Source organism: Nothoprocta perdicaria, unplaced genomic scaffold (assembly GCF_003342845.1).
Source record: "Nothoprocta perdicaria isolate Ctin4 unplaced genomic scaffold, notPer1 scaffold_362, whole genome shotgun sequence".
Lineage (NCBI taxonomy): Eukaryota > Metazoa > Chordata > Aves > Tinamiformes > Tinamidae > Nothoprocta > Nothoprocta perdicaria.
The window spans coordinates 350,462-377,509 of NW_020455602.1; the positions used below are offsets into that span (position 1 = coordinate 350,462).

The window sequence follows — 27,048 nt, forward strand, 5'->3', positions numbered from 1 at the left end:
GAATCAACAAACATGGGATTGAGAGTGGTGAGAATACCCAACACCAATTAAGTGCAGCAAATGACCCACTAATTCAAAGCAGCAATTGGCCCCGCCAAGACACTGCTGCATCTTGTTTCTCAGGCGCCAAGTAGCAACACAGTCCCCTCTGGCAGCGGAGTGCTCACATGTACAGTACAGCTTTTACCTCCCACATGCACGTCTCCCACAGTCCTTTTTTCAGAAGAAAGTGCTCATGGAATTGCAGCCCCTCCGTTGCACTTCRGCACAGTCCTAAAATCCTGATGGAAGCACCCATGCCTGTAGTCTGGAGGGGGGGAGTGCTTCAGGAGCAGGGGGAGCACCTCACCAGGCATGATACTTGGCTAGAGTCCTGGCCAGATTCCAACTTGTGTAACAAAAATTTTTTCACAGAGGTCCCCTAGCACTTCACACTGGCAATTCCTTTGCCTTTTCTTATGCACACATAGTGATTCGTGTGTCATGGGAAGTGCCTTGGGGCTTGGGTTCACCTTTGCTTCAATTTTCATGCACATCTGAGGAGGTTTCTGGGAGAGTGAATCCAGAGACATGACCAACATTGACTTTAATCCACAGAGGATATGCAGCTTTGTGTCTCCACCACACTTCGCTATGTCAGCGATATGGAGAAGAGAGAACCATCTACTGCTTTCATGCCCTCCTTGCTCTAAACACACACCAAGTCTGTTGATCCTTCCGAAAAGACCAGCTCTGCTGCAGCAGTATCAAGGATTGCCAAGGACAATTCAGAACAGGCTGCCCAGGGAGGCTGTGGAGTCTCCTTCTCCGGAGATCTTCCAAACTCCCTTGGACACAATCCTGTGCCATGTGCTCTGGGTGACCCTGCGTGTGCAGGRGGGTTGGTCTAGATGATCTCTTGGGGTCCCTTCCAACCTTAAGGATTCTGTAATTCTATGATCTGGAATTATTTTGGTAGAAAAGGCATAAAATAAGTAAGTTTGCCATAGCCAAGAAAAAAAAAAATGTAACTGTTACAAACTCTTTTTCATAAAAAAAAAAGCTCATGTTCTTCATCTCTCAGATGAGCCCATGTTACCCACGACTTCTACAGTTTGTTTGTTTTTGACTTACTAGAATATATGTGCATTCAAAATGGCTGAGTTCGGCGTTCTTGATGTTTTTGATCTTCTGCATTACTAGACATTACACTACTTACGCAAAAAAGTAAAAGCATAAATAAATAAAAAAATCTCACAATTTCCCATTGAAAAATATTTCAATTTCTTTTTATCTAAAATATGGCCTTATGTTTTTTGTCACAAATGTATCACAACTTTCTGCAAGTCCTTTCATTTTAACCTATAAATCCTTCAAATAATGCCTTTTAAAAATGAATAATTTGAGTGAATGCCACTCATATCAGCTACAGCTTCTTATACCCTAAATAGAAAATTTCATCTCATCACTTAAAATGCCACATTTTCACATGCATGCCAGCTATCACAGCTATCTACATATCTACAAGGGCAAATGTAAATCTGTAATGATTCTGGCTTGCTGTCTGCCATGACCAAAAAAGTAAAAAAGGAAAATCAATATTTTAAAAACACACAGTATACCAGACAAATGTCATTTTAATGAAAGTATTAGTTATGGAAAATTATGAAAAAAATCTTGATTTTTTTTCCTGTCCTTTAAGAGATAAAATTGTTTATAGAATTTTATCTCTCATTTTTAATAAAATACATCCATTAAGCAAACAAAAAAATTAAGCCCTATCCTTTAGCAAGTAGCAGCAGATTCCAGCTTGTAAAACTGATGCAGATGACTTGGGACCTGCTTCTTCAATCAGCTTAGCATTTGTCTATCTTTACATATAATGAACTAATTATTTAAAACTTAAGATCAGGGTCTTATTAGACACAAATTGGTTAGCACTGGTCACACAAAATCTTGTTTCTGCTGAAGTTAAGAAATATTTGTTACTTGTTTTCTAGTTTAAAACCTTCTTTTGGATTGGCTTTGGATTCTTCTTTTAGTGAATAGGGCATGCTATGCAATTTTATGGGTGTATCAAAAATAAATTAAGCACTACTAAAAATATTAAGCAACTGCTCTTTTAAAAGCACTTATTCATATAATTTCATAATCCGAAATTCTAATTAGCACTGAAATTTACTGTCATGAAGAAGCTGTTCTACTGTAATGTGAAATTCACTATTTTTTTTTCCATAGAGGTACTAGTGTCAGTGCAAATATACAGATTAAAATGCTATTGKTTTTTTTTTCATGCTGAATGTTATCTTTATTTTCCAGTGAAAAATGAAAGCAGCTTGTGACACATTAAAAAAGGAAAAGCATTCATTTCTTTTTTTTGTACTTTTTCATTCCTGTTCTTTACCTTCATTGTAATAACACAGTCTTATTAGACACAGAAGTTGAAAGTACTGAAAATAACACTCTGGAAGGTACARAGGCAAACTATTCAACCAGGTATTTGGTGCTGCTGGAGGGCGCCTCGCGTGATAAAGGGAAGGACGGSAACTAAACGGTTTACAGGGCAGAAGCCCTGGGCACTGCTGAGCGCTTGGCTGAGAGTCAGATGGAACGAAGAGTTCAGGAAYCGGACATATTTCTGCTCGATGTTTAACATTCTGGGAAAATCCATTTACATTTTCTGCACCTTAGTAGCTCCATCAGTGAAAACACTGTCAGGGCTAAACAGTAAGGAGGATGCAGGTGGTTTTATTACCCAGTTTCATCTAATCCTTCCCTGCCACAGCTAGAATGTATTCCCGCCAGACTTCTCAGGTTCTCAGTTTCTTCCTTTCGAGGCAGCTCTCATTCCCCTCCCCATGGTCCAGAAATTTCTGTGGGACTGGAAGTCAGGACATCCAGATTCTTATTTTGCTTCTATTTTTGCCATTTCTCAACATCATCAGGGCTACGTTACTTCACTTCTCATTTCAGCAGCAGACAGACATAAGTGACACCCCCTGCTCTTGCCAGGCACCGAAGATCTGCTCTTAGGAAACCCACAGCATTTCGAGGGTGCTCGGCAGGTAAGAATCACACCAACAGTGTGAGCCAAGGTTGCGTCTACCTCAATCCCGGCACGTGCTCCTGCTCCATCRCGGTGCAGATGCCAGATGCGGAGGGGCCAGGCCACCCCTGCTGCGTTTTTGTGGCTCAGCTCCCTATCTGCACCGCTTTTGATTCTCAAACCTGTGCAGGGAGCGCTCTCACCCTCCGTTCCACGCCTGTGCTGAGAAGCTTTACGAAACAGGGGTGAGAAGCGCTCAGGATTGCGGCCAGAGCTCCTCCCCAAGGATCCAGAATTCAGAACAGAGTTAAAAACAAGACAGACTATTGCTTACTGCTAGGATGAAGAAGTGATATTCAAACCAGAAAGGACTGTGGCTACTTCTTTCTATGGAAAAGTGTATGTTTATAGAAATGAAAAAAATGACAAAGAAATCTCTCCCAGTTCTTGCTTGCAAAACATTTAGCTCCTTTGATGATGCATACATCCAAACAACTAAGTGTGATCTTTTAAAGGGTTAAAAAAAAAATTGCTCTTCATGATGACTGCAGAAAGGTTAATTGCCCCCAGACTCATCAGTCTGTTTAATATCCAGACCCGCAGGAAAATCACAGCCAAAGAGTTCCACCCGAAGGGCAATCCCGTTATACCATGTCCTTGGAACAATGCGGATAAACCTGGACATGATAGGTGGGTTAAAGAAATGCTTCACATGCCCACTGCTGTCTTCATTACCCGTAAAAACCTGCAAAAGCACAAGCACACCGTTAGTTAAAAGGCAGCATTTTATGGTTGTTTTTGCTTTTTAAAGTGGTTCCAAACTGTGGTATTAGCCATGCCATGTAGAYAGCCTGGCTTATTTGGGTTTTAAATAAAATCTAATCTCCAAAATTCCTGATTCAAAGCAAATTCAAACCATCAATATCAGAGTCTGGAGGAGTTAAACAGCTTCTGCTTTTACCCACAGCAAAACCCTGTCACTRTAATTTGGATAGAAGACAAAAAACAACCCTCCCTTATCTTACCTCTGCTGACAGCCCTTGTGGCTCGGGTTGCCATAGGGCCACATGGGTTACAGTGCTACGAAGTACTTGTCTGCTCTGTGGGTTTCTGGAGCTCTGTTACAACAAAACTGTCTACTAATATGAATTGTATTTACACATGTATATACACACATACATACCTATTTAAATATGTATGTATGTAAAAGCTGAGAGGAGGGCATGAGAAATCCTTTACGCGCCCAATTCAAATGTCCAATTCAATGTCCTAATGCCACAAATTTCTTCTTATGACGAAGCTGACTGCATTCCCTACAAAGTTGGAGCACTTTTCTTACTGTAAATTACTGTGTTCAAAATCGGAYGGATTATCTTGGAGTTACCCGAAATAAACTCCCTCAGCTCTCTAGCATTTTCAAGTCCTGGGAGAATGTCTTTTTTTTGGTTGAGCTCTGCTTTGGGGCCTTGAGTGAGGTCAGAATCTACACCAAGCATGGGTGAATAGTCTGGGTTGAGGCTAGTACCTTTGCCACCGTGCTTGAACCGTCTGTGTAGGATTTCCACTCAGAGCCTTGATTGCTGTACAGGATAATGTAGGATTTCACAAAGTTCTCATAAGACATGGAGTTGGCCCCCTGGGTAGCAATTGCAGTTATCTTTTTAATGGTGAGGAGATCAATCTGCAGCCACTGCTGGTTGTTGTTTGACTACAATTGATAAAGGAGGGGACATTAACAAACGTATCTGTGTTGTTATTTGCATAAGTGAACGTTTCTATTGAAAGATTGCTAAAGCTGCATCAAAACAAAGCCATAAACATAATGCAATATGTAATACTGAAAGCTTATAGAAAACAGTAGCTTCTAAGAAGACTCAGGGTGCATTGTACAGAAATGCAACTCCTCTTGGCAGGCACAGGAGCTCCTATGCCTTGCTGAACCCAGTGGAGCAGTGACAAAATCTGCAGCCTCACATACTATCCACTAAGTTGCACTGCCTACAAATCAAGCCAGCAAAGATTTTTTTCTGATCCCTCAGAGCCAAATATTCAACTTGTATTAATCTCCTGAAATTAAAAGGACTATCCTTGCAGGGAAGTACTTCAGGTTCTGGCCCACAGGACACCATCCAGCTCTCCAAATGTCATTTTTTTGCACTTGCCAAAAGTCCAGCAAGGTTTCTAGTGGCAAGAGCTTGAATGGGCTTCTCTGCAAAGATTTCTCTGCAAATGATTGCTATAGAACAGTACAAGACGCAGCGTGCAGGAAGCACATGAACACACAGACAGCACAAATTCACTAACGGCTGCTCTGCCCTTATCCCTCTTTCCTCCTCAGGCGTTACCTTGGCACGCCAGGCATTCAGCTTTCCTTTCTGGTTGAGGCGAGCAAGGAAGGGCTCCCACACTTTAAACCAGGTGGTCTTGGCAGAGGAGGCTGTAATCTGGCTGTTCTTGATCTCTCCGCTTTCCATTCCAAGCGGCACAGAGCAGCCTGTTAAGAGAACCATCATGTATCTCCAGTTCATGTGAGTGGCCATAGCCTAAGCTACAGTCCTGGAACTGAGAACACCCACAGTTTTAGCTTCGCTTAATGGCTGGCGTGCTCAGCAATCAAACTCAAGCCATTCCCCTTGGTGCCTTCGTTCCCCAAGCTCTATACTGAAATCAGGTCATCTTTCAGCGAGATGTTACATGAGTTGCTTAGTTTTAGTAAAGCCATGACAGCTAAATCTAAGAGGGAAAGCAATAAATCTGCTTCCAGAAGGGGATCTTTCTATTCTCAGATAGTACTAAAAACACATTTAGCAACGCAGTCGAATTAAATGCTTAGGCATGCAATTGTTCAGGGAAGGCTCTCCAAAGTACCTGGGCTGTTTCTAACCCTGCTCCTTTGAAGATAAATCTCCCTCATCATCAGTGCTTTGGGAGCAGTGGGAGGAAGGATCTCCCATCACATTCTCCCACATGACCACATTTTTTTTTTTTTTTTTTTTTTTTTTTTAATAGCCCAAGTGCATCCAGAGAAAGTATTAGATTAAAAGGCAGCCTGGAAGGAGACCCCGGCCCTCGACCCACTCTTACCATCCACTTCACAGCCCAGGAACTCCATGCGCAGTGTAGGCCTGTTGTATGCCTGTGCTGGGTACACTCTGATATACCTAGCAAGGATAGGTGGATCAATAATGTTCTCTTTTATCCCATAGGCATTGGAATTACCTTCAAAAACCTATTAAAAAAATCCACATAGAGTTACTTTAAAGCATACATAATAGCGTAAATTTGTTTATGCCATTAACCCCATCCACTGCGGCGGAGTGGCCCATACTGCACAGCAGCTTTGGTTACAACTTGCTGGTTCTATCTCAGCATACCTAGAACTGCCTGAAGGCCTTAGTTCAAATAAATGACCCATTGCTATGCACTATATACATCTGTAGGAAGATTTACCTCCCCCAGAAACCTCAGGGTAAATGGAATTGAGCTATCATCAGCAGGGGTGGCATGCCTGGCTCTAAAGTGAGCCTATACTTAGTACACAAGACTTCAAAAGGCAATTTGGACAGTTTAAAATTCAACTTAGTTTAAAATTCAGCAATTCCTATTGTAACAGGAAGAAGGGAGGGAAAGGCAGAAGGATCTGTTTCCAAACAAGGTAGACCTAATTTTTAGCTCAGCTTCTTGCTTGCTTCAAAAAAATGAAATGGGCTTAGGAAATAAAAGGGGGGGGGAGAGGGGGGGAGATGCTTGCTAGAAATTCAGACTCTACAGTCAAGGTCACAGGGTCAATGAAACCCCCACTCTAGGAAGCTCCTGCCCTTACAATTTGTCTTTTGATCTGAATCCGATTAGACCATTAAATATCCTCTGGAGCCTCCAGCTGCATCATCCAGTCCCTAAAGGCCTTAATTTCTCCATTATTTCTTAATGTAAAATAAAAGGGTCACACTGCTGCATCATCCCACGAGGCCACCAGGGCTACTGCAGTCCCCATGGCAGGCACAGACCTTTTGTAGGGCAGAGCTCTCCCCTCTGAAGGTGAACCACTTCCGTCTGTCTTTGGCATAAGCAACGAAGAACTTCTGGACATACAAGGACCTCAAGAACTGCTTGGCTCCYTGTGTCTGTATCCCAGTTATTAGAACTTCTCTTTGAAAGTCCACCTAGAAACAGCAGAGTGAYCATAAATTCAAAATCATACAGAGCAAATGGTTTCGTTTTTGGCATTTACACAATAGCTTTGAGCTCTGCATTTTGGCAGTCACAACACTAATGTTCTCAGAGGGAATAGAGGCAGATGCCAGATTCCAAAAGAATGCTCTCCTCATCTCTCTTGCTTCATCTGTGCATTTACTGGTGTGTGCATTTACTGCCAGAAGCCATTTTACAGTGTTCATCTACAAAGATACCTCAAAATACCTGTGCCCTTGCGTGGGCAGAACTGTTATTCCCATATTACAGAGGGAGGGAAAAGGAGTAGAAGGAAATTCAAGGTTCACTTTTTCATAAGCTGCCTCTAGTTTTGGCTATCTAGCCTGAGAAACAGGATATGCTATTTTAAGGGGCAGAGAAGTCACAATTTCTGCTGAATCAGATTAAAGCACTTAGCACTTAAAAGCAAAACAGCCAGATACACTTAAGAATGATTTCTGCTGCTGATGGCAGTTTGCCCAGTATGTCTCTGCACACTTTCATGCATCAGCCTCAGCTCCCCACTACCCCATCCACTAGGAAATCTTCTCTCTTCCCAGCATCCTTTCCCATTCCATACCAGATTTCCTCAACCTTCTCTCCCTCCTCCCAAGTGTCCACCAACCATCTCCTGGGTGAGAGCAGGCACAATTTGGTGACCAATTCCAAGTCCCACAGATCCCATCAGGCCAACCACAACAGGTCAACTGACTGGTTAGTAAAAAAAACAGATCTAGTGGCTACCTGTTGAACTTGAGCTGCACACTACTTTGACTCTTTCTCCTCTCCTGGCTGCCAATGTTCATGAGACTTGTAGGAAATTAACTGTCTTTGAAACATCTTCCTTAAATTTAGTTGGAATTGGTTATCTGCTGCAAAGCTGACTGCAATGGTGGAGGAAGCGAGGTGACTGCTTGAAACCATAATCATATGAGCTTCATTTCCCCATAAAGGCAGGTTATGCTGTGCTGAGTTGGACACAGAAGCACCTCCCCTAACTCAACCTGAGGCAATGCTTGACAGTATTATCTCACTTTGGATGATCACACAGAAAACTTGCATAAATATGCAAGAAAAGTAATAGCAGGAATTATTCCAATTGTCTTCAAATCAGTTACAGCTTAGGCTGTGAGGGAAACCACTGAAGCAATAGAGCTTTGGTTACTCCAAGGGAGAGGACAGTTTATGGTATCACAATCAAACATGCTGCATCTTTGGTTTTCTGCAACAGCCTTCCAGGCAAGAGCAAGAAAGACTTGATGTTCTAACACAAGGTACCAGAAAACGATAAGATAGCATTGTCTAGACACTGTCCAGGCTCAACCATGTACACCAACCATACCTGAATCCAAGGAAGTTCATCCTCTTTCATTTCAGTGCTCCAGGCATTATAGGTTCCAGAATTGTTTAATCTGGCTAGCTTGGGTTCCCAGTAGTCTAGACAGAAAATACAAATAAAACAAGGTTGTAAATAGGAGTGCTTGGAAGAAAAAAAAAAAAAAGATGGAGGTTGTAACTGGCTGCTGAGGTTGAATGCTTCAATTCTTTTCAGATCTGGCTTGAAAAAATAAACACAAAAACCCTGGAGAGTCCAAGCCTATCACATGAGCTAATATGGACAGTCAACAACTGCTGCTTTACAATTGACTGAAAGTCAACTGCTGCCTTACAATATTTTATAATCAGAAAAATGACTTTCGAAATAGCAGCCTTTTATGTAATGTACTGCCTACAGTAAAACCAGGCTTTCAAGCTTTCTAAACAAGTTTTAGGGCAAGCTGGATCAGACACAAAATGTAGTCTGCATAGACAGCAGAGTTCAACCATCTGCGTAAGGTTTTCATGTTAACAATTTCTGATATCCAAAATGTTTGACAACACAGCTTTCAAGTCTTCATAACACTTTGGGAGGACCTGAAATAAAGAAAGTTTCTAAAATAAGTGATTTGTTTGTAATTTCAAGGGAAAGGATAGGTATTTCAGCATGTGTATGCATTCCTTACAGCTTTATTTGTTATTGCCCATGTAGAATTCTATCAATTTCTCTATCAAATGATTCCACTTTTATACTAGGAGTAAACTCTGTAAATCAAAAACTCTGACCTTGCTCTGGAAGCCAGTTCCACAAACCTCTCACAAAGGATAAATTTCACCCTTTGATAGCTCATACTGCATGCTTGGCCATGTCACATCTCAGAAGCCTTTTGAACACTGTGTTGATTTTGAAGGAGGGAACCCAAAGGACAAAATAATAGAGCTAGATTTGTTCCAGGTCATCCAGCAAACATGAGCAGAGGATTTTCTGACACTCATGCTTGTGTCACACATCCTGGGACACTGTTAGAACACAATTATGAAGGCTTTGTAGGACAGCTCAGATTCTGAGCCTGCAGAACTGGAGAGCTTTTAAATCACTTGATTCACTGCTGAACTGATTTAGCAATATGTATCATGAGATGCCAGAAGCCTGTTCATGAGCATGTTCAGGAGCATGTCTGGAGCTTCATGAGTGTTAACTCACCCACATGATGTGAAGCGCTGATTTGTGAATCCAGGACAAGTCCATTTGCAAGCCCCATTGGAATCCTGCATTCTAGAGACAGCACAGKGATCTTGTTATGAATGAATCCTGCACCTGAATATGTATTCTGCTATTCTGGCAGAAAGCTCTAAGGCAACACCACTCAGAACATCTCTTTGTAATACTCTAACATAATCTCTTTTCCACTCCACCAAGGGAAGGCCAAATTAATCTCTGAAATTCTTCTCCACAGCTCAATTCACCAGTCCATCCAAGAAAAATTACTAGTTCAAAGGTAATGTGCTAATGACTGAATGCTTCTCTTCCAGTAATCACCCCACTTACTCTTTGGAAACACACATAAGTTTCTTGACTTTAAAAAGATTAAAGTTTCTTTTTATTGAGCAACCTCCCAAATTTAGTTTTAATGATCCTGAAAGAGAAGAGATTACTTTAGAGCTAGAGTCCCCCAGGCACAAATACCATAGTTCAGTACCTTTTTCTATAACCATATAGGATGCTTGCATTCCTGCTTGCTGATACTCCCCCACTTCGGTGTCTAAAAGCCACCAGCCCGGTTTCTGTGGCTTCATTTCAACTGTTCGAAATGAACCTTGAAAAAACAGAAGAAAGAAATGAATCAGAAGTTTTAGTGTTATCAGAAGGTATATGATAGTAGCAGCRGATGTTAAACCAGAGATCATCCTATGGCATGACCCAGAAAAAAATAAATGATCAGCAACACATTTCAGAGTAAGCAACAGCCACCATCATCTCAGTCCTTCCTTTCTTTACAAGCAAAATGTAGCTGGAGAAAGAGAGTGGAATCAAACCTCACCGGATGAAAACTTGACCTTTGCTGCTGCTGTACAGCCTTGGTTATATGCAACAGCAGATGCCCTCACATGGAATACAGTGCTGAGCAGCCATGTAATGAACAGTACCATTCCGTTTCTTTCACACTGTGCTGATATTAATTCTTGTAAGATATTCTTGTGTTAATAAAACAATCACTTGCTCCTGGTGCTCCAATGTGTTGCTCATGTAGCCTAAATGATGGTTTATGTAAAGCAGTCAAAAATATATGAAGAGTTAACCGTTGATGTGATCAGATGTGTGGGCCCTCCCCTCATGCCCTGCATGTTGCAAGAGTGCCAAGGATTGAGTGAGAAGCTAATATGGTTTCAGTTGTGTTTKCTGTACTTTTTAGCAAGCACAACATATGCTTTGCTGCTTTTCTTATATTCCCAGTTATTGCAGACATTATGAATCTCCTTTAAGTCAAACACATAGGGATGCTAGAGCAGCGGGGGGAAAAAAAGTCTAAAAGGCTTAAATAGCAAATAAAATAACATAACATTAACTAAAGTAAAATCATATTATCCTAATTCTAAGCCAAGACCAATATCTTCAGTTCACAAACTCACCCTGATGACAATAATGGGCAAATAATCAAACCTTGTAGCCTACTGAATGATTTTAGTCTGCTTTGTTCCTCCATGGACAATAAAATTCTCTCAGATTTGGCATTTGTTCTTTCTGTTCTGTGCCACATTGATCTTGTCATTCTAAAAATAAGTCTGCACCATAGTAAGTCAAGTATCAATAGTTGTTTCCAGCAAACATTGGTGAGACTCCAGTGGTCCTCATGCCTGGGGAGGCATGGAAATTATGGCTGCACTACAGCACTTCCATCACTTCCTGAGGAACTGGTGGCAAACACTGTCCAGCTCATGTTTTTTTTCTAATACTGATCTTCACAGTCAAGCACGTTATAAAGCAAAAAATAATGTTGCATTTTGGATAGGAAAACAAAGATGCAATAAAGGACAGAAACCTGCCCATGTCCATGCATTTAGTGGGCAGTGAGCAAAGTGCACCACAGAAGTTAGTGTGATAGACTACACTGCCATCCATCTTCCTTTTACATCCCTTCCCATGTAAGAGTGGAACATTTGTCCAAGTACTTAGGTTTTTTCCCTAAATTTACCCAGTATCTCATGTTTTAGAGGAGAACAATTCCTCTTCGTTTCCCCTCCGTACCTCACTTAATACTGTGGGAAAGAACTCTGTTTCCCTCTGATCATCCTTCACAAAATTGTTACTGCTCACACTTAGCCACTGTGTCCCAAAACAATTTCTGCTCGCACTTACACTGATATAATAATGACAGATTATAATGGCCACACAGTAAAATTTATTCCAATCTAATACTTACCTGGAAGGAGTGTGTATGTACCAAGCTGATGCTTTGGCTCTCCTTGTTCTATAAAAGTCTGCCCATGAAAATGAACAACATGAATGTCCTTTGGCCCTCCCATATTCAACAAATGCCATCGGACCAGTTCACCTTCATACATCTTCAAGCCTTGCAAATTGTGGGTTATCCCATTAATGCCTGAAAAAAAAAAATTGTTATCAAGGAAAATTCAGGAACTTCACCAAATGATTTGAACATAAGTAAAAATGTTCTCAGCAAAGAGAGGTACATTAAGGCCTATCAAAGTCTCTCAGTAGAACTAGTTGTTTTGTCATATTATTGTATTTTAAGAACTCTTAAAAACAAACAAACAAAAAAACACATCCAATCTCCCCCGTGCCCCAATCCAGGGAATTAGTTTCTTAAAGAAAACAAACACRCAAACACTTAATAGAGGGGCAGATGTACATAAGTGAGAGACAAATATTCTATTGAAAATTTTCCAGTGAGTGCTAGTCTTTGCACATAAAATGCAATGATTACTGGCATAAAAGATAACTCCAAATAATATTTTAAAATAATTTTCCTAACATATTCATGTTCAACTTAGGTATATTCAAAGACAGAGGGAGCTGAAATTGTTCCAATTCCTCCAGTGCTTTTCCCTCTACCTCCCAATACACTGAATAGTTGGCAGAAGTACCATAGAATTTGTGGCATTTTTGTGTTTCTTGTGTCTTCTCAATATGAGTCCTTCTAGCAGATTTGTCAAAATACCAGCTTTTCTCTTCATCAAAGGCCATAAAAAGTAGGAAAAATTCTCGGGTCTGTGTATTGCTGTTGTTCGACGTATTGAAAGTTCCTTTCTGACATATCAGGATTGGACCAATCAACCCAGAGTTAATATCTTTCTCCTAGAAAATAGTAAACCCATATTATAAGTGAGAGTGGAAGTCCCAAAAGATGTCAAAAAACAAGATTTTCCATTCTTATAAAACTCCTTTTTTGAGGTTTTCTTCAGCTTTTCAAACTCGAGGAACTGCTAAGATTGGATGACCTGCAAGTTGAGATGAGAAAGGACCCTATCTCTGATTTTAACCAAGTTTCTCTTCAGTCCTTTCTCCTCATTCTCTCATTCATTTTTCCTCATTTTGAGGTCACTTTTATTTGCCCTTTTGTGAATTCCCCAAATTTCTGCAACAATCACTTTGAAATACTACATTTAGCATTCCAGGTGAGGCTACATGACTAATCCATATTACAGCCTCACAGCATTCTGTTTTATTCAATAATCTATTTCCCATAGAACCCAATCTTCTCTTATTGACAAAGCTACATGTCGAGGAAAAACCTTCACTGAGTCTGTGATGGTCAAATTCCTCTCCTAAACTAAGAGTATTTATACAGAACGGCACTATCTAGATTTCCACAAACACAACATTTATTTGCTATAATGCTACTCATCTCCTTACCTTGGTTAACTCTCCCTGATGTTCCTTACAGTTATCCCTCCACCTGAGTAACCTAAATGCTTTTGTTGTAGGCAGATTTTCTTAACTTCCTTCATTGTAATTCTGATCACCTGTCATTAATCACATTATTGCAGACCCTGGCTTCATGCAGACTTTTGTTGAGGGCCTGCATTAACACTGTTCTGATCTCTTCCAAGTTCTCGCTAGATACCATCCATAAGTCCTGCCTCTCTATATACTTTCATTTAGTTTATAAGTCTCTTATATGAGCCTTGCTTTGAAAGCTCCAAATTCTAACACAAAGATCTTCTTTATCTGCTTTTTTAAAGTTGTCTTTAAAAATTATACCTGACTAGTGACCTGTGATTTTATGTTTCAGAAACTTCAAAATACCTTGATTTTCCACCCTTTTATTTTACCTTTAGTTCAAATTAACCAGAGAAAGATGAAAAATAATATTTTTTCTATTAATTACCTCCCTTCCAGAAAGGCAGGTTATTGCTCCTATCTTTTGAGGAAGAGCAGTGCATGTCCAATCTGTGTCTTTATGTGAAACTTGAAATTCTAGGCTGCCAGGAGGAAATTTGTCAGCTGTGCTATACTGCTAAGAGAGGGCTGGTCTAAACCCCATATTGTTCTGCAGAAATGCAGAACATTTAATTGAAATTTTAAGAGAAAAGACCCAATTTCACATTGCTTTGCATCTTTCCTTTTCCCTGACCTATCTACCAAAGAGGTCCCCAATTTGAATTCTTCATATTAGAAGAACTGTGAGTTCTGCAAAGAGCAGCTTACTCTCTTTTTAACTCAATGTAAAACATTAGATATCAGACAGGGGAACACTGGGCCCCAAAGAAAGCACAGCTATCTAAAAAGTGTTTTCACCTTATTTCTCCACAGCTGCAGATTCATAGCAATCACAGCAACACTGCCACCTCTATTTTGACTTCCTTACCATGTTTAAATCGGAGTAGTAGACCCAGGACCGGCAAGCTGCTCCTGACTTCACAGGTCCAGATCGCCTGTTTGCAAACCATACATATATGTAGCTGTTATTTGGCTGAACGGCATCGTCTGCCTTAAACCAAGCACTAGACTCATCATCGTAAATGCTTCCCTCGGAGGACTTTTCGTAGTAGAGTCCATGAGCACGGAGAGAATACGGTCTGGATGCCAGATTCTTAAAATGAACCTAGAAAAAGAAGCAGTAGATTCTGATCAGCAAATCTGGGCTAAAACAGAGTTGGTGGATAATACATTCCAATGACCTCACAACAGAGTCACAGTTTGTACAATGATTACAGGCCAAGTTGTACAAAAGAATCACAGTTTGTACAATGATTACAGGCCAAGTTGTACAAAGCAAACCTGTCAGGGATTTGCCTTTGAGATCTCCAAGAGCGACACTCTTTGATGAAGGCAGTTAATTAGAAAGCAGGAACCATGAGTCCAAAGGCCCATCTTCTACCAAGCCTAGGGTGCTAGGACTRAAAAAAGCCCTTACTCATGCATATGCTTCTTTAAAGCAAACAGTGACACTGGGAGCTTCTACCCTTTCTGTGATGCTGCACTAGAGGTAACCATGTCGCAACATCAGACCTACACGTATTGATCTCACTGAAGTCAATGCATCTCCCTTAGTCTACAGAAGAAGCATGAGGACAAGGCCATTATGTATTTCATAGAATCACAGAATCCTTAAGGTTGGAAGGGGCCTCCATGGATCATCTAGCCCAACCCCCCTGCACACGCAGGGTCACCTAGAGCGGGTTTGGAAGATCTCCAGAGAAGGAGATTCCACAAGCTCTCTGGGCAGCCTGTGCCAGTGCTTTGTCACCCTCACTGTCAAGAAGTGTTTCCTTAAGTTCCTGTGGAACTTTTGGTGCCTCAGCTTGTGGCTGTTTCCTCTAGTCCTGTCGCTGTCCACCACTGAAAAGAGGCCAGCCCCTCGTCCTCACTGCCTCCCTTGAGGTATTTATAGACACTGATCAGGTCCCCCCTCAGCCTCCTCTTCTCCAGGCAGAACAGGCCCAGCTCCCTCAGCCTTTGCTCATAGGGCAGATGTTCCAGGCCCCTTTTACCTCCCTTTAAAGAATGACATTCCCAAATTCAGATAACTTCTTTTCTTACTCATGTTTTTAACATAGCTGAGTGTGTTCCTACTCGTACTGATGTAAACTCTGCCCCATCTAGTATATGCCTCTGTTTTGGGAGACTGTATAGAGAATGATAAGGACAGTAGTGAAAAGTCTAATTAAGTTGCTTTCTAAAGCAAATGTATTGCTGTATCATTAGAGATACAGTTCCTAAGCTACCTTTTTTTCTATTGAAACTAACCAAAAAATTTACAACAAGAGTCTTCAGATGAAAGTATACTCTTTGGACAAAGATCTGGGAATTTTCTCATACCTCTTAAAAAAAATCTCCTTTTCATCTAAAAAGCAGTATTTTCAATGATGTCTGGGTTTAAAAAAATAAAGGTACGTCTTCTTTTACATAAACTAGAAATATAATTACTTAAACTGGAATATAATAAACCAGGATTTGATAAAAAAATCGATAAACTTGAGTTACTGGATAAAGCAATATTTAACAGTGGGAAATGTAAGGAAGAAAACCAGAAGGGAATTTACTGTGAAGAGAAAAGGGGCTTCTTACATCCCTTCAGAGAAACATATCACTAGTCCTCACTGCAATTTCTGCCTTGAAAATGTGTCCCCTCTATAGCCTTCTTTTAATTTATATTGGCATATTCAAACTAGTTGCATGTGCCCTGGTTAGATCTGCAGAAGGATTCGAGCATACTGCACACATATCAGCATAGGGACCTACTAGGATAACATCATCCACTTCAGCCCGGATAACTGGCCCCAGGATGCCAAGATGCTCTTCATACTCATTTTCTTCCTGAGGAACTGTAAAGGTACTATCTGTATAGCTTCGAAAAATCACTTTCTTGTATTTCATGTTGCCGCAGCCTTGATGGGTTTTATCATTTGCTGTTGTGCTGAAAGAAAATCCCAGATTTTAAAATTGAATCAAATCAAACCAAACTACAGCAGAAGCAGAAATACCAGTTCTGATGATGAAATCTGAATACTCAAAAAGCAGGAAMATTTTAGACAAGTACACAGGCTTCATCTACAATGTTTAAGCAATTCCAGTGCTACAGTTACATAAAAGACTCTTGAAAGGTGAGCTGCCACTCATGAAAACTCCAACTACTCTCTGAAAACTCATCTCATCTCTATTTTCCTTTTATAACATTAGCCCTAATAAACTAAATCAGAGATTAGCTCAGCATGTTGCAGGCCTACCACCTACAACCCGGTCTCTCACAGGTGTACCTTCTCTGGTGAGCTAGCAGAAACACATTTTACATCAGATTCTATCCGCATTTGGCAAGATAGGGCTGGTAAGAACAGCACCCAAAATCATTCCTCAGAGCTGAAACAAATCAGCAAAACTCCATTACTGTAGTCATCACTCTGTATCTGTTCCACCTAAATCCTTCCTCATTATCAATTTTTCAGGAATAGAAACTTAACCTTTCTTAGCCATCTAATATGAGGAAGGGTTGTTTTCAGTTCTTCTGCACACTGAGATTGTGAGTACCATAGTTAGTGGAACTATGCACCTTCACAGGTGCTGAGAACACCCGAGGATAGACCTCCTCCTCACTGGGGAAGTCCAGATATAATATTCAGCATCAAAATTTATTTCTAAGCACATAGAGAGAAACTGTCTGAGGTTTCAGCCATTTGTGCAGTTAGTACTTATATTGATGGACATGAGGTAGGAATATACCTGGAAAACACTGGAAAAGTATGAAAAAAATCAATTAAATAAATTGAAAATGCCACTTTAAAAATAAAATATTCCTGAAGCTGAATTTTCTGTAATGAAAGTATTTCCCTCTCAGGAGCAGCTGCCCCTCGTATGTCCTTTCTGTATTAGGTCAGTCAGTCCATGTAATTCCTGGAAAGACTTTGCACAAATGGGTCTCTCCTGTCTTTACTTTAGCATTGAAGAACTAAAGGTGAAAGTAAAACAGTTCATCCAAGTACAACGAAACTAACTGGAAATTCTCACTACTTGCTACGGTGGATTTTTTTAAATTCTCTTTTAAAGACTGTTTCTGGTGAATCTATAAAAGGAGGTCGGGTGAATCTATAAAAGGAGGCTAGAGGAAAAAAAGGGTTATTTTGCTATTCTTACAGTAATTTCTCTATATAACATTTCTAAATGGGTCCCCCTACCTCCCATGGAAAATCCAGAGAGTTCTATAACTGAAATGTTGGTAATTACATTGCATGTAATACATGGTGTTAATTTTATCATCATCAGAATCAACATTGTCCCAGTAGGTTTTAGGATGGTGTGTCAAATGAGAGTAAAGGATTTAGACAAACCTTTTTTTAAATCCTGCATAGTCCCAGAAAACCTCTTCGGCTGCAATGTAGTATTTCCTCTCGTTCCCTTTGCTACGTAGGTAATGCCCAGCAATGGTATCTGGATTACGTTGTTCTTTGATATTCACTTTTGGGTCTGTCATGTATGGGTCTTCAAAGCTCACGTAGTGGTATTCATATTCAGCACCTGAGGTTTCCTCTTGGTAATTGTCTCCTGTAACATACTCATAGTTCCCATTTTCATGAGGAAGACCAATCACGATGGATGGTTTGAACTGTCGTGGCATCAGCCCCTTATGGTTGGCTCTGCTCAGATGCCCTGCGCGGTTGGCATTGCTGGGTGTCCCTGTTGTGTTAATGGAACAAGGTGGTGGTGTGTGGTTGGCCTCACTTGGGAACAACGTGCAGTTGAATGTCACAGTAGGCTTGGTGAGTCTGGTTGTCTTTTTACTCCTCGGGCTTAGCAAAAGAGTATTCTTTGGATATTCTTTTTTTTTCCGACGGGTCTTGATGAAGGCTCCAGATGTACTCAAAGTATCATTCTTGTTCCTCTCCTCTACTTTCAGAGTTGGGTGCATGTGGATCCCTTCCTGTTTTCCTTCCACTAGATGTGAGTACATCTTCATATGCTTTTCATTTAGGAATACTGTACCATTTCTGCTACCACGATTTAATTTACTACTAACAGATTTATCTAAATTCACCTCTAATCTCAGACTCTCCTTTGCAGAGACCAAATTCCATTCCTCATTTGTCATTTTAGATGAATACTTGACAGTCCTGGGCAATGATGTTTCCAATAAATTCTTCACTATTGTAGGATTGGAATTAGGGTTTATATTACCTAATGGATAATCTAAAGAAGTGTCTGCTTGTTTATCTTTGGATAGGTTGACTCCAGAGGGGCTATATGCATTGGATTCATATTTTTCTACAGGGAGTTCCAGAGCAAGTGTCAAGTTAACTGTATGCATTGCATTTTCCATCTCAGTTTCCTCCTCTTCCTCTTCATCATCATAATCACTTGGAAGTTGCTCACTTCCCATGGCTATATGGGATGTGTTCTCCAGATGATGCATGGAATGAGATGCATCTGTCTCGTCAGAGAATGAGCCATTTTTATTTCGGATATGATGCAGAAGGGCATTCATCTTTCGGACAGAGTAAAACTTTGTAGCCAGTGAGTTGCGTCGTTCCCTTTTATGATCAATGTTATCACTTCCTCTTTCTGTGCTTTCCTCCTGATGTTTTTCTGAAAAAAAAATATTGTCCCTTCCATCAGTCGGAAGCTCCTCTGCAACTTTCATTTGGGCTTCCTCATTACTCAACAAGTGCTCACCTGCAGACATGTTACTATGATCTACTCCATAATTGCTTTGGCTTCTATTCTCAAATACCAAGTCAGGCTTTCCATTGCTTGTGCTAGTCAAAAATACATCCTCTTCTCCTGGGGCTGCTGTGCAATTTGGCTGGAATGTTTCATCCTCAGTGCAGGGAAAAGGATGACTTTCTAAAAACACGTGAGAGTTTGAAGATTCATTACTCTTTACGGATGTTAGATCTGATCCATAATCCACCTCAGAATTTGGAGTGTCAGTGCCAGAGTACTCTTCATAGGCCAATGCTGTAAGGTTTTGTGTTTCCTCATTGCCTTCCGACTTCCTTGAGCTTCTGATGGAGTAAGCATTTGCCAGGTAGTCCTGATAAGCCAAGTCCTCTTCATCTACACTTCCCTCATCTTCAGTTGAGGCAGAAATAGCATTCTTATTAGTCTTGGCAGGATCAAAATCCACAACGTCATACGTGTACTCTTCCTCATAGTCACATCTGGCATCTCGGAATCTCAGTCTCATTCCGTAACTCATCTCTGGGGTACCCCAGGAAGCTAAAAGCCAAGTACCTGCAATTGAAATAAAAATTGTTTTCCTAATATGCATTATTTATAGTAGTTAACACTGCCCATCATATAAATGGTTACGGCAAATTGTTGGATTTCTCTCCACAGCTCCTGTCTCAGCAGGAGCTCAGAAGCTCTTTTTCAAATATTAAGTTCATAACACCTGAGCCTAAACGTATGTCATAAAAGAAGAAGAAAGAAATGACATAAAATATTCTCCGTTTAGATCTCGATCTAAATTTTGTTGTTTTTGAGTAAAAAGGTTAAATCTTATCTCTCCTTAGTGTTGTATGCAGTGCCACAAAGAAAAACAATTCTGTCTACAACAAACATGTTCTGAGATAACATTCACAAACATTTCACAAGCACATTGTATTTTAAAACCCTTTGATTAAAAAACAAGACAGTCTAAAAGAATACTGAAGTAACTAGGATTCAAGTCAGGACATAAAACATTAAGCTGACAATTAGAGCATCTAAAATGATTAGTTTTTGGAGGACTTAWTAAAATCTTCAAGTTAGAACTCAAGTTCTCCATTTGAAATCAGGATCTACAGAGAACAATGTAAAATCTGTTTCCCTAAGTGGCATCAAATGGGAGTTCTTTGAAGTTGTGAATCCTAGGATGGAGAAGTATGCAGCAAATTTGTGAATCATCAGTGGAATAATGTTGGCCTGTTCATATGGGTAATCTTAGAATTGCTTTCACTGCTAACCCCCTAATCTTAAACGTCTTAAGAAAGTTAAAATAGTCGCAGTCTAGTATACACCTGTGATATGCACCAAGTTTGTCTGGACAACAAAACTCCATATACATCAATCACTTTGGGTAATGATTCAAGATTTTCTGTCACTGTGTTTATCTAAAAAGTTTTCCTACTTGGATAAATCCATATGGACTAGCAATTAAAGAAACTCCTAGAGGAGCAATGAAATAGACATTGGCAGTCTTGCCACTTACCAACATTGTCCATTTCTACCGTGACTGATTCTCCGCTCATTGGGAAAAGGTTCAGCACATCTTCATATTTCCCTTGATAAAGAAAAGAGTGCCCAGAAAGACGAACAGAGACAATCTCATCATGAGTGCCCACACTGGAAAAGTGCCACCGAACCACATTATCTTGGCAAAACCCAAGGATTTCACTGCTGTCGGACACATAGCCATTTATTGCTAAGAAGAAAGCAAAATGAAAGTGGTCAAAATATTTTCATGCCTCACCAGTTTAAAAGTTAAAGAGCCATAATTTTAAAGTTTTGTATTCTTGAATGAGTCCACTGAATTGGACATTGTACCATAAGAGAGACTGGCCCAGCACTGAAACCACAACAGCCACAATGAAGATTTCAGCTCTGGAGATAGTATCTTTTATCAGCAGGGTGCTGTTGTGTCAAAGTCAAGTAACTCTTGCCTTTCCTTCAGGGCCCAAAGCCAGTCCCATCCCTAAAACACTGTAAGCATACACTACTGCTCAGTACTGCCTGTCTTGGTTAGACAGTCAATGTCCCTCTAGAGAATTTCCTGAGTGCACTCCATATGAGAATGAGCAGTCACTGAACGCTTAGGTTCACATGAGTTTTCATAATCTTCAGTTTGATTTCCCACTCACTGTGCATTATGTTCGAGTTATAGAACTTGGGGTCATCCCTTTTAACACTGGCAGGGTGGCTGCAGTAATCCTTGATGTTATCCTCTATGTACCAGCTCTTATTTTCATCAAACACAGCAAACACTGCCTGCTGCTCCCCATCTGCTTTTTTCTGAAAGACAATCAACACAGCAGTTACAAGTAGTGATAAGCATTAAGGACCCAAATCTGCTATCCATATGCAAGCAACAAGTTCTATCACAGTTGAGATAAGGAAGCTCCACGGATGAAGGGAGAGGGACGATGGGGTCAGGACTTCAAGGAGACACTGCTACCACTGCAACCAGCCCACGGCAGAACTCTGTGTGAGCCGCTAGCGCTGACAACACACACATGGTAGGAGGTTGGCCTCTCYGTAAAAGCAGAGGCCTTGTGGTTTGACCTAAACACAAACGTTCCACAACTTTTCTCTCAAGTAACACCCAAGCCTCTGCCAAACAAGATTTCCATGGATGAAAAAGAGAAGAAGGCCTCTCTCAGAACTCCTTGAGCTTGTTTATACTGCTGTGGATTCAGTGATGTCTGAGATTGTCAGACCTTCTTGGGTTGAATCTGTTAATGGAGAAGGGCCAGCTCAGATTCAAATACCTTTAGAGTGCAAGAATGTAATAGAGGCAGGGAAGTTTACTTGTTATCAAGTCTAAATCTGGCTCACTTCTTGTTGGAATGTTACCTTTACCAAGAAAATCTTAGCAAAATCTTAGAGGAATATGATTCCTCTACTCACTATGGACAAGGAGATATCTGTTTCTTCAAGTCATTTCTTCAGAAACCTATTAAACCTATTGGTATAATGGCTCTTCTGCAGCACATTAAGCAGAGGGCAAGCAGAACCAAAATTCCATCATAATTCAGGTTATATGAAGGAGCAAAATCTGTCTCTGTGATGTTGCCAAACATGTTACCTGTACACCCTTCTGGGTCAGTGATTCACTTTTACAAATCAGAAGTGGGCCAATGAGTCCAGAGGCTACATCTCTCTCTATGTCTACAGCACTGTGGTACAGCCTTGTAATACATTGGGCATCCTGTRCAGTGGGTTGATCCGTGTCAGCAATTTTCCACTCATAAGTGTAGATCTCTCCTGGTTGAACTCCTGCGTTCTGGGTGCTGTTGCCTAAAGGAAAAATGAAAAGGGAGAAGAATGATGATACAAACTTCGTGCCAGATCTTTGGATAGTGTCAAGTTATAACTTCGAATTGAATCAATGAGGTTTTGCCATTTGAAGCTACTTCAACATAAAGTTCAGCCTAGTCTCTCTATAATCAAACACAAGAATAGAAAAACAAGATACCAATGTTTTGCATATAATCCCTTTGTTTCTCTACAAGACAATACAAGGCAGTAAATGGCAAACAGAAACTTCAGCTCCCCAGGCCTGCAGCTCTATCCAGAGCAACTCTTTCAAACCAAAGAAACTCTGTACCACAGTCAGTGACATGCAAAATTTAATCTATTCATTTCTTACCTGTGGTGGTATCCAAAGGATAATTAGCTCCTTCTGCATTCTTGGATAGTGTCACTCCATGGAAGTAAATGCTGTAGGGTCGACTAGCCTTATTTTTGAATACAATCTACATTGGTAGGGAAGTGAAAAGCAATGACTTTAGTATTCAGAAAATCCTTACTCCAATTCATTACTAAAAGTTCTGACTATAGTAGAATTTGCTTGGTTTCAGCTCTGTAGAAATACTAGAATAGGAAAGAGATGCCTTAAAACACCATCTCATAATCCAAATGCTCACCATCTATAGTCCAAATGCTGCTGGTACCTAGTAGGATACCCCTCCTACTAGGTTTTGTAGACCTCTTTGCGTGAGGTTCAGCTTTTTCTGTGTGGTAAATCTAAAAGCAAAGTCTTCTTTCAGCTGGTAGGCATATTTTACCTCAAAGAGTATGAAGTTATTGGCTAAAATTCCTAATAATCTTCAATGTAGGAGAAAAATGATTAAATACATATATATTTATTTTCTCAGCTTCCAAGACCTGAAGAGGAAGTGGGAAGGAAAGGCAAACTCTCCTGCCTACTCTGGATGAACCCTCCCCCCCCCTAAAAAAAAAAAAGAATTTCTAACTATGAAAAATGAGTGACATTGTTCAAAATGGCCAGAAAGAACAACAACATTAGGAATGAGGGGCTCATGAAGCTTAATCTCAGCTCTCAATCTCTTGAGAAATCCAGCCGGACACAAGTGCCTTCATTTTGGACCAGCTTCAATATATTAATGTTCTATATAAAGAATGCAAATGAAATGTATTTATGATGTAAAATGCAACACAAACATAGCAATTATAGAGAGAGCAATGAAAAATTTAACCTCAAGTCTTTCACTTGTGGCCTTACCTTTCAATAAGGCCAATTTTCACAACATTAGCTATATTATTTCATTAAAAAAAAAAAAAAAAGCCAAGAAAAAAACAAATTAGGTCTTAAGAGCCTTTGCCCAACAGAAAAATTGCTATATTGTAAATAATTTCTTACTTTGACTTTGTCATTGAGTTGAGCTCTGATAATAGGTCCCAAAATTCCAGTTTCCTTAGGCCGAGGACTTTCCAGACGCTTGGTGAAGCTTGCATCTGTATACTGCCTGAAAACAGCTTTTTTATATTTTTTACCTATGAGATTTGAGAAGTTGTCCAAATGCAGTGCTTTATAGTGCCTTAGAAATGAAGGAAAATACACATGATCAACAACCTGAATAGTGACATTGCCAGGATGCAGAACTGCTAGTCAAAAAAGAGAAAAAGAAATTTTAAAAGGTGTAAACTTCAGTAACTAGGGAAAAAAAGCAAATGAGGTTAGAGAATCACGTGTGACAATCAGTATCAGAGTTTCTGTCGAGTTCAATAAAGTGCAGATGCAAGAAAGAAACAGAAACTCAAGTGGCAGCTACATTTTCAAGATGAGTTAGCAGTGTTTAACTGTTCTTCGCATACAGGTAGAACTGAGCCCAGGAAAATTTTACTATTATTTGTTTACAGGAGAGTAAGCAACAGCACTCATATAGCCTTAATCCTGTCAAGCATCATACAGTAAAATGTATTATACTTAAGAGTTTAAAAATATCAGAATTCTCAATGTCAAGCAAAACTAGGCTAAGAACTGGATAATGAGAGAGTGATGTATTTGGCCTGATTAGTTATCCTTTAAAAAGAAAAGATTAGTGAACAGGGATAAATCTCTGATCTCTAATTCTGAACAGAACAGAAAAATCAAAGCATGCCAGGCAGAGTCCAAGAGCTGAGAAGGGAAGAGATTGTATGAAAGGAGRAGGAGTACTTAAGAGATATGAAGATATGAAAATACAGCTTTTGTAAACTAAAGAGGTATATGTAACTATAACTCCATACAGGCGTAGGATTTTTTCTTCTCCTGCTTGAATGCTTAAAGTTTCCTATGAACATCAGGTTGGAGAGTCCACAGTTTCAGTTTATCTGGTAATTAAGAGGTTCTATAGCTGACCCATGATGGCAAGGGCCAACGCTGCTGCAGCAGGAAGGGGCTGCCAGAGCACAGATTTGTCCCTACCAGGCACCAGCAGCACTGGATGCCATGATCGATGACCTCATGTACCTTAGAGACACATTGAACAAGATATCCCACTTATTTACTTAGACTTTTACTGCAACTCCTCTTTGGGTCATGCAAAGATTTTTTTTAAATACCGTTCTTTCTCTCACTCCCTAAACACCCTGTTATATTGACCTTTTTAAAACCTCTGTTCTCCAGAAGAATTAACTCCCTGCTTTTCTGTTTAGAAATTAGAATTTAGTCATCTTCATGTTTTGGGCTTCCCATTAGAGGTTGAAAAAGGTGTACAGTTTTGGGCTTCCTAGCAGAAAATATTAATCTGCTGGAGTGAGTCCAGTGGAGAGTCAGGTTAAGAGGATTAGAGTAGAGGGGTTTTTTGTTTGTTCTTTTTCTTTTTACCTAAAGAAGAAAGGGTTAAGGGAGCATCTTATTTATATCTTCATCTACTTAACATGAGGTTACACACAAATGGAATCAGASTCTTCTCAGAGCTGTACAGTGAAAGAGTGAAAGGATAAGATGCAGTGAGCACAAGCTGCAGCACAGGAAAACATTTTTTAACAGTGAGGTTGAATAGGCACCCAGGAAGACTGTGATGTATCTAGCTTTGGAGATACTGAGAACTCAACTAGACAAAGCTTCATGCAGTTGGTCTAACTTTGCAGACAGAGCTAAAATTCAAGGTGGCTATTCTCAGAGTGTGAGTTTGGGTGAGATGACCATTCTCCATTTAGGACAGAGCAGTCTCCTCCACCCTACATTTCTCTGTGATTCCAAGTTAATACTTCATATTAGGTTGACAAGGTATTATTTTACCTATCAAGGTTGTCTGGAATATTTGGGGCATAATCCCAAGTAATTTCTTCTGCAGCAATGAAATACTCCCAATTCTTGACCATAAGGCGTTCTCTAAAGGAGAGACTCTTCTTCTTCTTCACCTCTTTGTCCTCACAACCTTTTATGCTGAGGTAACCATGCAGTCCAGCTAATTGGAAAGAAGGAGAATACCACAATGATTTTTCATTTTATACATCCTTGCTGCTTCCACTGCATTTTTTATTTCTTTAGCTTGCAAGCATTTGTTCATACAAGCACCATCTTTTCAGGGTTGAAAGGACTGTAAGCATGTAGGCTGGGACCTTTTGAGAAGCCCATATCAATCAAGTGGAATACAGTAGCTCACTCAATTAGTGTTCTTTGAAATAATCAGCTGAAATCATTCCCCGCTTTCAAGAAATGAACATGAACAAATGTTTTCATCTGTTGAATGAACAAATATTTCCATCAGATTAAGCCGGACTCAGCTGAAAGTGCTCAGTTTCTCAGGAAACAGATGACTTCTTTTCCTTTTTACAATGCAGCTTATCTGAGCACATCCCAGAGACTTAACATCTGGAATTCTGATTCACTGCAGTAAAGTCACTGATAATGATGCCTTCTACTTCGTCCTGCAGTTTTAACTCCAGCAAAATGCCCTGCCTCCAGTGGTTTCTTAGTATACCAACAATCTGAAACACAGTAACTGCACCATTGCCCCAAAAAACAGGCCCTTTAGGACATGCAGAAGAAAAGTACCACCTCTTAAACTGTGGAGTAAATAAATGTTTCCTTGCCTTGCAGATGCTTCTGGACAAGAGAAGAGATCAGCCACCTTCCTTCTTCACTGACTGTCATGTTTACTGTGGTTGATGCTCCTCCCACCAGGTTAACAGTAGAAATTCGATGATTTCTTTGCTGCATGGTCTGGCCATTGATATGAATGGAGAAAATTTCTGGCTTGGAACTCATTCCTATCAAATGCCAGCTAATGTTGTCATAGGCACAAGCCTCTAAGTCTGAAAAAGAAAGGAGAACAAGATTCAGGTCCTCCAAAGTCAGAAGACCAGGTGTTTCTATTCTATTCTAAGCATTCTATGTTTAAATCTTACATGCAAGTAACAACCTGACTTATATGGAACTGGGCAAGAAGAAAGAAAAACAATAGGCTATTTCAGACACCAGAGGTGTCCTTGTTTGGCAAGGAACCAAGCTAAAGAACAAGACTGAATTTAATGAAAGTAACTATTCAATGATGTTTATCCAAAAGAGAAACAACAATAACAATAAAACTCAACAAACTTTTTAATTTGCTGAATAGACTGGAGAGAA

At 40.1% G+C, this 27,048-nt stretch overlaps 1 protein-coding gene across 2 annotated transcripts in view; it reads right to left on the reverse strand.

Annotated features, from left to right (window-relative positions):
- Nucleotides 1–2,553: 2,553 nt before the first annotated feature.
- The window catches only part of F5 (coagulation factor V), a 32,945-nt gene continuing 8,450 nt past the window's right edge, over nucleotides 2,554–27,048 (reverse strand). Inside the window, exons 6-26 of one of the 2 annotated variants that reach the window (XM_026044437.1) lie at nucleotides 26,514–26,735; nucleotides 25,717–25,885; nucleotides 23,851–24,028; nucleotides 22,837–22,942; nucleotides 22,273–22,484; nucleotides 21,329–21,479; nucleotides 20,680–20,892; nucleotides 19,161–19,721; nucleotides 17,822–19,073; nucleotides 16,242–16,416; nucleotides 14,365–14,601; nucleotides 12,641–12,851; nucleotides 11,956–12,135; nucleotides 10,234–10,350; nucleotides 9,738–9,809; nucleotides 8,559–8,653; nucleotides 7,033–7,188; nucleotides 6,110–6,254; nucleotides 5,371–5,519; nucleotides 4,551–4,733; nucleotides 2,554–3,770 (exon numbers count right to left, since the gene is read on the reverse strand). In XM_026044437.1, coding sequence (XP_025900222.1) covers nucleotides 3,582–3,770; nucleotides 4,551–4,733; nucleotides 5,371–5,519; nucleotides 6,110–6,254; nucleotides 7,033–7,188; nucleotides 8,559–8,653; nucleotides 9,738–9,809; nucleotides 10,234–10,350; nucleotides 11,956–12,135; nucleotides 12,641–12,851; nucleotides 14,365–14,601; nucleotides 16,242–16,416; nucleotides 17,822–19,073; nucleotides 19,161–19,721; nucleotides 20,680–20,892; nucleotides 21,329–21,479; nucleotides 22,273–22,484; nucleotides 22,837–22,942; nucleotides 23,851–24,028; nucleotides 25,717–25,885; nucleotides 26,514–26,735 — 4,973 coding nt within the window. In that variant the 3' untranslated portion in view covers nucleotides 2,554–3,581. Of the gene's footprint in view, nucleotides 3,771–4,550; nucleotides 4,734–5,370; nucleotides 5,520–6,109; nucleotides 6,255–7,032; nucleotides 7,189–8,558; nucleotides 8,654–9,737; nucleotides 9,810–10,233; nucleotides 10,351–11,955; nucleotides 12,136–12,640; nucleotides 12,852–14,364; nucleotides 14,602–16,241; nucleotides 16,417–17,821; nucleotides 19,722–20,679; nucleotides 20,893–21,328; nucleotides 21,480–22,272; nucleotides 22,485–22,836; nucleotides 22,943–23,850; nucleotides 24,029–25,716; nucleotides 25,886–26,513; nucleotides 26,736–27,048 lie in introns of both variants that reach the window. The other variant, XM_026044436.1, reaches the window with a different exon arrangement.